Genomic DNA, 12,308 nt, shown 5'->3' on the forward strand with positions numbered 1-12,308 from the left:
AATTAATCCCCACGATTACTGGATTCAAAAAACAACTAAAAAAATTTCAGAATTTTTAAAAAAAATAGCAAAAACACCATTTAAACGACCCCGAAAGCCCAAAAAATGGCTTACGTCATGAACAAAGCTGATGGGTATTGCTCACGAGGCCGTTTCGCATGGACCTGCCAAGTTTCAGGTCAATCGGAGTCCGTCAACTAGTTGACCTCCGATTTTCTGCCCTAATTCGGCCAAAACTGTTTTTACGTTTTCATGATTAAATTTAATTTTCAGATTATTCTAACTTAACATCACCAATATTAAAAGAATATTTCATGTTTTCAGAATAATCAATACAACCAATAACAGATAATCACGCCAAAACAGTGCAGGTTTTCAGAAAAAATGAACTTTGTATGTAATTCAAAACTTGCATATAGAACATGATATTAATCCTTATGGTTTATCCAAATTATTTAATTAGACGTGAGTAGGCTCTGATACCAATTGTTGGATCATATTTGACAGCGGAAGCAAACATAGCATCATAATCACGTGTAATCTAAACAATTAGCACATACGGAGATTATACGAGTTACCTTTTGAAGCGTGAACAAAGCAAATCGATATCCTTCTCCAGTTCCAGAATTGCAAGACCTCAGCAACCTTCCACAGTATTCTACTGCGTTACGCAAATAAAAACCGAAAAACAGAGAACTTCGGGTGGGCGAAATTCAAGGAAGAAAAACGTGTGTTTTTTTCTGTGTCCAAAACGACAAGCTATATACCATATATATATAGCTGCGTTTTTTAGGTCAAAATACTTTTCCAAAACCTGTTAGGTTTTCTTCTTCCACCAAGGAAAGGTTTCCTTTGTTTCCTATTATTCAGGCACAGTAGGGACCACATAATTTAATTAACAAGGCTTCCTATTATGGAATTAATTTCGAAATTTGAAATTAATTTCTACCATAATAAATTACGAATTATTCCACTAAAAATTCGTAATTGCACTCCTTAGTTCAATTTCGAAATTCTTCCATAAAACCTTATTTAACTCCCCATGTTAAAATTCAGATACTAATCAATCAAATTAAATTACTGACTATTTAATTTATTGATTACTTCCTTTAGACTTACACTTAACTTATTTCATGTGTCGGATACAAAATCCACCGGCCGGGTTTACACATGAAAACTTATAAGCTTTCATAAAGGAGTATCATCAATCTCAAAACCGAGACATGGATTCCATCAACTAATTATTACTTCGCCAATGTATATCATTGTTATCCAATTTACCAGGCTTATTGACTCACGAAAGAATCTCGCCTTTTAATAAATCAAAACAACAAGTGAGATACACATCTAATGATAATTATATCAGGATTAAGAGTATAAGTACATTAAATGGACTTGAGAAATTATTTTATAAAGTCAGTATAAAATACTTATCTCTACTTGATCCGTTCAATACATACAAAATGTATTAGCACAAGAAGTTGGAGTTAGACCTATTCCCATAATCAAGATAAATTACATTTAATCTTGTACTACAACCATTCTGATGATTTCTCCAATTCCATTATTAGATTGTGAACATTAACTTTTATGTCTTACAAGAACCGATGATTTAATCTTCCGTGTATAAGCTAAACTCTATACACTAAATCATCTACTATGTAAGCAATGGACACACAAAGCAATACATGATCTATTTAAAAGGAAACTTTATGAAATTTAAACAAGTAAATAAATAATTGGCCTTCAGAACACTGCTGCAGATTCTGAAGGCCACTCTGGCCGCGGTCCTGGCGTAACCGCGGTAGGACCGCGGCAGAACACTGCTGTAGATTCTGAAGGCCACTTTGGCTGCGGTCCCGGCGTAACCGCGGTAGGACCGCGGCAGGACGCGTATGGCTTATAGTATATTCTAACAATCTCCCTCTTAGACTAATAACCATGCGTCTACAATTTTGACACCCATTCCTTCTACATGCTTATCAAAAGTCTTCTGTGGTAAGCTCTTAGTAAACGGATTCGCCAAGTTGTTCTCTGACGCAATCTTGGTGACCACTACATCACCTCTCTGCACTATATCACGAATTAAATGATATTTACGCTCAATGTGTTTTGCCCTTTTATGGCTTCGTGGCTCCTTTGAATTTGCAACCGCACCACTATTATCACAATAAAGTGTAATTGGCTCTTGAATCGAGGGAACCACGCCCAACTCTCTCAGGAAGTTACCGAGCCAAACTGCCTCTTTGGCTGCCTCAGAAGCTGCCACATATTCTGCTTCCATGGTGGAATCAGCAACACAAGTTTGCTTGATACTCCTCCAACTTATGGCTCCACCTCCAAGAGTAAACACATTACCTGAGGTAGACTTCTAGAATCTCTGTCTGATTGGAAATCCGAATCAGTATACCCAATAGGTACAAGGTCATCCGAATGGTAGATCAACATGTAATCCCTAGTCCTTTTCAGGTACTTGATTATATGTTTAACCGCCGTCCAATGCTCTTTCCCAGGATTAGACTGAAATCTGCTAACAACGCCAACGGCAAAGCAAATATCAGGCCTAGTGCATAACATAGCATACATGAGGCTCCCCACAACTGATGCATAAGGGACCGCCTTCATCTTTTCTATTCTTCATCAGTCTTAGGAGACTGATCTTTAGATAGAAAAATTCCATGTCTAAAGGAAGAAATCCTTTCTTGGAATCATGCATGCCAAACCTAGAGAGTATTGTATCAATATAAAGACTTTGGGACAAGCCTAATATCCTTTTCTTGTGATTTCGCAAGAGTTTGATCCCAAGGATATGAGCCGCTTTTCCCAAATCTTTCATATCAAAATGTGTAGACAACCACTGCTTAACTGAATTCAACATGCCCACATTATTTCCTATGAGCAGTATGTCATCTACATATAAGATCAAAAACGCCACTTTGTCCCCAACCCACTTTTTGTATACACTAGACTCATTGAGACACTGATCAAAACCAAATGTTTTAATCGCCTTGTCGAAACAAGTGTTCCATGCCCTAGATGCTTGTTTCAGTCCATAAATGGACCTTTTAAGTTTACACAACATGTGTTCCTTGCCACTTTCCACGAAACCGTCTGGTTGCATCATATAGATGCACTCATCAAGACCCATTTGCCAAATCTCATAATCATAATGAGCAGCAATGGATAAGTGAATCCTTATAGACTTAAGCATGGCTACCGGCGAGAAGGTTTCCTCATAATGGATCCCTTCTTTCTAAGTGAACCCTTTCACTACAAGCCTTGCTTTAAAAGTTTGCACTTTTCCGTTTACACCTCTCTTTTTCTTATAGATCCACTTGCATCCAATGGGTTTAACCCCATCAGGTGGTTCTACAAGATCCCAGACTTGATTAGAGTACATTGACCCCATCTCTGATTTCATAGCGGCAACCCACTTATCGGCATCTTTATCATGTAGTGCTTGGTCGTAATTGACAGGTTCGGAAGTATGCTCCTCAGGGATCCTATCATATGATTCTCCCAAGAGCGTATAACGAACTGGCTGTCTTATTACTCTCCCACTACGACTACGCACTACATCACTTGCAACTACACCATTTTGATTTATTGGTTGAACCACAATCTCATCAGGAACCTGAGTCTCCATGCTATCCAAAAGGATATCAACGACTTCTTCCTGTTGTGCAGTTTGCTCTACATAACTCCGACTACTTTGTGGTAGTATGACTTCGGGCACTTGTTCTTGCGGGACATTAAGTCTATTGACATTTCTCCCACTACTAAAATGCAATGGTATGTCAAATCCGACTTCGGGGTTTTGTATATGGTCGTTTTGTTTATCAGATGACTGAGTTTCCATTCCTTTGCTTAGTTCCTATAAAACCATTTTACTTTTAGGAACATGATTTACCAAATAGTCCTCTTCAAGAAACTTGGCATTAGTGCTAACACTTACCTTCTTTTCTTGAGGACAATAAAATAAACCACCTTTCGTTCCTTTTGGATAGCCTACAAACATGCATACATCTGTTCTTGCCTCCAATTTATCCATTTTCCCTTTTTGCACATGTGCCGGACAACCCCAAACTCGAATATGCCCCAAACTAGGCTTGCGCCCAGTCCACAATATCGTAGGGGTCAAAGGTACTGACTTTGAAGGAACTAAATTCAGAATGTATTTTGCTGTTTCTAAGGCATGTCCCCAAAAAGACGCTAGCAAACTGGAATAACTCATCATTGATCTAACCATTTCCATAAGAGTCTTATTTCTCCTTTCAGCTACACCATTCTGTTGTGGTGTTCCAGGTGCAGACAATTGAGATGTTATCCCACATTCTGATAGATAACCAATGAATTCCGCAGAGAGGTATTCCCCACCACGATCAGATCGTAGTGTTTTGATATGTTTATTAAGTCGTTTTTCAGTCTCAGCCTTAAATTCCTTGAATTTTTCAAAGCATTCAGACTTACGACGCAACAAATAGACATATCCATATTTTGAATAATCATCAGTGAAAGTCACAAAATACTCAAAACCACCTCTTGCCTGGACGTTCATTAGACCACACAAATCAGAATGAATTAATTCTAATTTATCACTTGCTCGATTTCCTTTTGAGCGGAAATTTCGTTTTGTCATTTTTCCTTCTAAACAGGATTCACATGTTGGTAGTGCCTCCACTTTCAATGAATTTAAAGGTCCATCCTTGACCAACCTTGAAATTCTGTTTAGATTTATATGACCCAAACGCAAGTGTCATAAATATGTTTCACTCAATTCAGGAGAACGTTTTTTCTTATTTGGTAAATCAATATAATTCAGTTCTTTAGAGTGTAACGGTTTAGGTAGAGTCAACTACAAAATACCATCAATCAATGTAGCCGAAGAGAGATAACGTTTATTATAAGTAATAACACATTTATCAATGTCATGACAATTAAAATCATAACCATCTCTCATAGCGCTAGAAACCGAAATTAAATTCCTTCTAACGGAAGGTACATATAATGTGTCTTTTAAAGCTAAAACTCTACCACTACCAAACGAAATACTAATATTTCCTAATGCTAAAGCTGGGACTGCTGAACCGTCTGCTTGATAAACATTGATTTCTCCTTACTTAGCCGCCGCGTTACCTGAAACCCCTGCAAATAAGTGCAGATATGATTAGTGGCTCCCGAATCTACACACCATGACATGGTAGAAACAACCGCTAAAAATGTTTCAACGACAAGTAGATGTGAATCACCTGGTTTATTTTTCAGCTTGGCCAGATAAGTTGGACACTACTTCTTATGATGCCCAGGCTGCTTGCAATGATAACACTTGCCTTTAGCCTTTTTCACACCAGCAGTCGCGCCACCAACAGAGGGTTTTTGAGCCTTTTTCTTTTTCTGCCCGCCTCTCAGCTTAGAAGAACAACCTGCCTCAAAATTCAATGCCACAGGAGAAGCTTGTGACTTGATAATAGTCTCTACCGACTGCAGCTCATTTAGCGATTTCGCAAGGGACAAATCCATTTTGTTCATGTTATAATTCAGGCGAAACTGCTGAAAACTGTCAGGCAAAGTTTGCAGGATCATTTCAACCTGCATGTCCTTATCAATGTTAGCTCCAAGGACCTCCAGTTCATTCAGAAGACTCATCATCTTCAGAACATGGTCCCTGACCGATGAACCTTCAACAATTTTGGTATTCAGAAGGGCTTTCATGGCAGTCTGCTTAGCCGCACGATTCTGATCTCCAAACATTTCTTTGAGATTTTCCAGAATGTCATAAGCAGACTCCATCGACTGATGCTGATGTTGCAGAACATTTGACATGGATGCCAAAATGTAACACCGCGCCATCTCATCAGCCTTAATCCATTTCTGGTAAGCCTTTTGTTCATCATCTGTTGCATCATCTCCAGATTTTTCTGGACACACCTCATCGAGCACAAATTTGTACTCTTCAGCAAGTAGAACAATATCCAAATTTCGTTTCCAAACAACATAATTCGGACCCTCAAGTTTGTTTTGAGTAAGAATGGGAGTAAGGGGATTGAAAGCAGTCATTGTCAATTTGGGAGACATTAAATATTTAAATAGATCAAATCAGTTTGTATTATTGAATATTAAAATTCAAAACACACTATATATATACAATCTATGCACCTTGAACAACAAATTTCGATGGGAAAGAAGCCATTCTTGCAATATACATATATAGTGACAGATTATCCACCCCATAAATTTAAACAGGTCATACTCAGATGGAGAGTAAACTGTTAATTTAAGCCAAGTGAATATCAACATTCAACATATATTAGTCCCATTGAACCAACATGCATACTCAGATGGAGAGTAAATACAAGTAATCAATGACTAGTATAAACTAGTGATTATTCATAATGTTTTTATCCGATATGGAAGAAGACCTACGTCAACGTGTAAAAATATTATATCACTAATTTTTAACCCCGGAGACCATGGGAATTGATCCCCATGATTACTGGAATTAAAAACAACTAAAAAAAAATTCATAATTTAAAAAAAAGAAGCAAAAACACCATTTAAACGACCCCGAAAGCCCAAGAAACGGCTTACATCATGAGCGAAGCTGATGAGTATTGGTCACTGGGCCGTTTCGCATGGACTTGCCAAGTTTCAGGTCAATCGGAGTCCATCAACTAGTTGACCTCCAATTTTCTGCCCTAATTCGGCCAAAACTATTTTTACGTTTTTCATGATTAAATTCAATTTTCAGATTATTCTAACTTAACATCACCAATATTAAAAGAATATTTCAAGTTTTCAGAATAATCAATACAACCCATTATAGATAATCACGCCAAAACAGTGCAGGTTTTCAGAAAAAACAAACTTTGTATGTAATTCAAAACTTGCATATAGAACATGATATTAATCCTTATGGTTTATCCTAATTATTTAATTAGACGTAAGTAGGCTCTGATACCAATTGTTGGATCATATTGCGCAGCGGAAGCAAACATAGCATCATAATCACGTGTAATCTAAACAATTAGCACATACGGAGATTATACGAGTTACCTCTTGAAGCGTGAACAAAGCAAATCGATATCCTTCTCCAGTTCCAGAATTGCAAGACCTCAGCGACCTTCCACAGTCTTCTACTGTGTTACCCAAATAAAAACCGAAAAACAGAGAACTTCGGGCGGGCGAAATTCAAGGAAGAAAAACGTGTATTTTTTTTTCTGTGTCAAAAACGACCAGCTATATACCATATATATATATATATATATATATATATATATATATATATATATATATATATATATATATATAACCTGTTAGGTTTTCTTCTTCCACCAAGGAAAGGTTTCCTTTATTTCCTATTATTCAGGCACAGTAGGGACCACAGAATTTAATTAACAAGGCTTCCTATTATGGAATTAATTTCGAAATTTGAAATTAATTTCTACCATAATAAATTACGAATTATTCCACTAAAAATTCGTAATTGCACTCCTTAGTTCAATTTCGAAATTCTTCCATAAAACCTTATTTAACTCCCCATGTTAAAATTCAGATACTAATCAATCAAATTAAATTACTGACTATTTAATTTATTGATTACTTCCTTTAGACTTACACTTAACTTATTTCATGTGTCGGATACAAAATCCACCGGCCGGGTTTACACATGAAAACTTATAAGCTTTCATAAAGGAGTATCATCAATCTCAAAACCGAGACATGGATTCCATCAACTAATTATTACTTCGCCAATGTATATCATTGTTATCCAATTTACCAGGCTTAGTGACTCACGAAAGAATCTCGCCTTTTAATAAATCAAAACAACAAGTGACATACACAACTAATAATAATTATATCAGGATTAAGAGTATAAGTACATTAAATGGACTTGAGAAATTATTTTATAAAGTCAGTATAAAATACTTATCTCTACTTGATCCGTTCAATACATACAAAATGTATTAGCACAAGAAGTTGGAGTTAGACCTATTCCCATAATCAAGATAAATTACATTTAATCTTGTACCACAACCATTCCGATGATTTGTCCAATTCCATCATTAGATTGTGAACATTAACTTTTATGTCTTACAAGAACCGATGATTTAATCTTCCGTGTATAAGCTAAACTCTATACACTAAATCATCTACTATGTAAGCAATGGACACACAAAGCAATACATGATCTATTTAAAAGGAAACTTTATGAAATTTAAACAAGTAAATAAATAATTGGCCTTCAGAACACTGCTGCAGATTCTGAAGGCCACTCTGGCCGCGGTCCTGGCGTAACCGCGGTAGAACCGCGGTAGAACACTGCTGCAGATTCTAAAGGCCACTTTAGCTGCGGTCTTAGCGTAACCGCGGCAGGACTGCGGCAGGACGCGTATGGCTTATAGTATATTCTAACAACTATAGTATATATAAGTTGAGCAGAAAGCAGTGAATAAGCAAACGTAAAGCTCACAAAATCAGCCAAATATTCTTTAAGAAACCATGACGGTCTTCCAAAAAGAGAGGAAAAGTAGAAAACCCCATTTAGAATTCACCTCAGATTCTCCAAACAAAGCATCCCAACAAAGTGTCACACCCCCCTCAGTATCATGCACTCAAAGCAAAGTATCAATCAAGATTTATAAACAAATTTAGTACTAGTATCATCCTATACAGAGTCACTCTTTTCCTGTCATAACAAAAGTTTTCCCGCATATCTCTTTCTTCTGATCCATGGCTTATCTACTCATAGCTTTTGTTTCTTTTGTCTTTCAATTTTTAGTCCCTAAAGCTTATAGCTATGGCCATGCACATGGCTGCCGATCATACTGCGGAAACTTGACCATCGATTACCCTTTTGCACTTCAACCGGGCTGCGGCCACCAGGGCTACCGAGACCTCTTGTATTGCATCAATAATGTGCTAATGTTTCACATTAGTTCAGGCTCGTACCGTGTTTTGGACATTGATTATGCATACCGTTCCCTCACCTTAGACGAACCTCACATGTCGACGTGCACGTCGATCATGCTCGGTAAACGGGGCAACGGGTTCGTGGTGGAGCGGTGGCGGGAGCCGTACTTGACCCCCATGACTGACAATGTGTTCATGCTGCTACATTGCAAGGCAGAATCACCACTCTTCCAAGGTTTCTCTGGAAAGCACTTGCCCTGCAGGAATGTTGCTGGGATGGGCTGTGATGACTATTATAGTTGTCCAGCGTGGAGCCTAATTGGGCCGCAACGGGCGGGCTCGGTGTATGGATCAGGCCCGCCCGAATGCTGTGCAATAGCATATGAAGCAATCAAGGATGTAAATTTGACCAGGCTTGGTTGTCAAGGGTACAGCAGTGCTTATAATTTAGCACCTTTGAGACTGACTGGCCCTGATGAATGGTCTTATGGTATAAGGGTGAAATATTCAGTTCAAGGAAATGAAACATTTTGCAAAGCTTGTGAGGCAACTGGTGGATCTTGTGGCTATGATGTCAATGACTTTAGCAGTTTGTGCATGTGTGGTAGCTGGAATTCTACTTCGAATTGCGATTCAGGTAAGTAACAATATGAAATTTATAGTCAGATTTAGAATTTTAAGTCAGTGGGTGCAGAGTATGTTCCGATGTGGTTACATTAATGCTGAACTTGTTGTGTCGTGCAGTTCCCTCAACTTCGCATAGAAGAACTTGGTCCTTCATGGATGCATTAACAGGTATGCATCCTTAATTAGCTGCCTATTAATTCCTATGTTATCTGAATCTTAGATTTGTCATAATTACCATCATGAAATAATTAAGCAATTTAAGCATTGTCATCATAACATTTCTCATGGACAAAACCCTCATGATAATTCACTAAATTAACTCGAGTTAATCTCCATTTGGCAAATTAGACGTTTTCTAAAACCGCTGAGTCTAAATAATTTTGATCTTAGATAAAATTTCAATTCAGCCCGAGTTATAGTAGGAAGTGTTGCACCTACATGATCTTAATTATATCCAAAATATATAAAAGATGCAAATGTTTCCTAATTAATATGTGCACCTACGTCACAGTACTTTTGCAATCTATAGTACGACATTTAATATTCATCTAAAACATAATATTTTACCGAGTGAGTTGTCAATAAGAGCTTTTAAAACGGTAATTGTAAACAGATATGTCTGTTCAACACTTGGAAAACCAAAAAATAAGTAATAATTTAGCTGGGGAAAGTAAGCAACAGCCAGATCTGGCAGTGAATGCAATGGTACTTATTACTTTCAGGTAAAAGATATATAATACATACTGTATAGTTATACTAAGTTGTCAGTCAGAATCATAGAAACAATAGGTTCAAAAGTATAACTAATTCGCTCTGTCCCATCATTTCCTTTTTAAGAGTCAAAACACAATGACACATTTTCATATTTAATAATAATTTAACCCTAAACTTTTTATTTTATCCTAATGAAATAATTTATAACCACACAAAATTTCTATGATCTATTTCGGATCATAAGTTTGAAAAGTCTTTATTTCTTCTTTAAATTTTGTGTCCAATCAAAAATTATTATATAAAATAGTAACATATGGAGTATTAAGTAGCAAGCATTTGGGGGCATGTAAAATTTCTGATTATTTAAAGTTTCTTATCTCTTTGGCTATCCTGAATGTATTTGGGAACTAACAGCCCTGCAAACATGCAGGATTTTCGATCTGTATAGTCAATTGGGAGCTCGCCATCAAACTTGGATTATAGAAGCAGTTTGTTTCCAAAAATCCACATGGACCTTGATTTTGTCGAGTTCTGTAAAAAGTCAAAAACGGAATTTTCAAATACAATTTTTGAGAAATAGACGCCAAGGAAACTACAAAGCAATAACATCAACGCCTGGGCCACAGTTGGAAATATGCATTGTTGTGTTTTATATTATGCCACAATTCCTTGGTCGGTATTAAAACTTAGTTTGTTTGTGCGTACCTAATTTTAAGATGTCTCTCAATAATGAAGAAATTGATTATATCGTCACATGTACATACAACAAATTTTGAATGATTTTTTCAATTTAGTATCTTAATTAATATTATGATTGATTATAAACCCCTTCCTGTTATTTTTTTAAGTTTGTATATGGGTAAAATCGAGGATAGAGTTATCTCTGATTTTCTGTTGTGAAACGAGGAAAAGACGTTACTTGCTACTGGCTCGGGTGAGCCCGAAGATACCCACAGATCGGAACCAAGAACGGACGAATGATATAACAGGTCCACTACTAAAAATTAGGCGATTTCCGTAGGGGTGTGCATTCGAATCGGTTTATCGATAAATCGAATCGATTATTTGTTATCGAAATCGAAATCGAAAAAATCGAAACCTTATTGAAACGATAACGATAAGCATATGTACAAATCGATAATCGATAAGGGTCAAAATCGAATCGATAAATCGAATGCACACCCATAGACTGTAGACACTTGTTAAATGAGTAATTACCTATTTGTGTAGATTAATATAACATACAGAATGTATATATATTCCGCTACTATTTTGAAAGCGGCTATACAATATTATTTTCCCTAATCTATACCCTTTCCTTTACCCTAAGTCCCTTACCCTATTATTTCCTCTACCACATTTAAGGAATGATCATATTTAAAGATCAAGGGAATGAAGTTCAAATTAATGGAAAACAGAATTAGCCGTGATGATGTGTTTTGTTTTGTTTTGTTTTTTTTGATACCGTTGGAGTGTTGGTGGCATACATTTGATCCCTTACTTTAGTTTTGTTGCATGTGCTTGTTGACACAATTTTTATATTATAAATGGTGTTCGTCTTATTTTAGCTTCTTTTTGTCCATATTAGTTAGGCGCGTTTATAGCGATATACTTTCCGTGGAATCCCGCAAATTTTCTTATTGGTGTAATCGATAACCGAATCGATAAGTCCCCAAAATCGATAAATCAAAATCGAAAAAATCAAAACCTTATTGAAACGATAACGATAAGCATATGTACAAATCGATAATCGATAAGTAATTATCGATAAGGGGTCAAAATCGGATCGATAAATCGAATGCACACCCCTAGATTTCCGTGCACAATTTGCGACCGAAATCGGTCGGAAATTGACAATTTCCGACCAAATTCCGACCGTTTTTAATTGGACGGAAAAACAATGGTCGCAAACTTTGCCCGACCGCAGTTGGTCGGAAATTTCCGACCGAAATCGGTCGGAAAAAATTGGTCGGAAATTTCCCACCAATGTTGGTTGAAAAATTCAATGCGTTGACTGCCAGTGTCAAACTTTATTTTCCGACCGAATTCGGTCGGAA

General features: G+C 36.8%; 1 protein-coding gene across 1 annotated transcript; it reads left to right on the top strand.

The window, feature by feature from the left end:
• The first annotated feature begins 8,558 nt into the window (after positions 1-8,558).
• On the top strand, positions 8,559-11,051 carry LOC109221305. Its single transcript, XM_019385769.1, has 3 exons — positions 8,559-9,547; positions 9,655-9,705; positions 10,682-11,051. The coding sequence occupies exons 1-3, from the start codon at positions 8,731-8,733 to the stop codon at positions 10,732-10,734; spliced, it is 921 nt and encodes a 306-aa protein (XP_019241314.1). The 5' UTR covers positions 8,559-8,730; the 3' UTR covers positions 10,735-11,051.
• The last annotated feature ends 1,257 nt before the right edge of the window (positions 11,052-12,308 follow it).

This window comes from Nicotiana attenuata, unplaced genomic scaffold, assembly GCF_001879085.1.
Source record: "Nicotiana attenuata strain UT unplaced genomic scaffold, NIATTr2, whole genome shotgun sequence".
NCBI lineage: Eukaryota > Viridiplantae > Streptophyta > Magnoliopsida > Solanales > Solanaceae > Nicotiana > Nicotiana attenuata.

Bases quoted from the DNA above. Each gene is read 5' to 3' on its own strand.
- LOC109221305 (XM_019385769.1), top strand. From the start codon at position 8,731: ATGGCTTATCTACTCATAGCTTTTGTTTCTTTTGTCTTTCAATTTTTA. The intron at 9,548-9,654 runs GTAAGTAACAAT...TGTGTCGTGCAG, and splicing joins TACTTCGAATTGCGATTCAG to TTCCCTCAACTTCGCATAGA. The intron at 9,706-10,681 runs GTATGCATCCTT...GCAAACATGCAG, and splicing joins CTTCATGGATGCATTAACAG to GATTTTCGATCTGTATAGTC.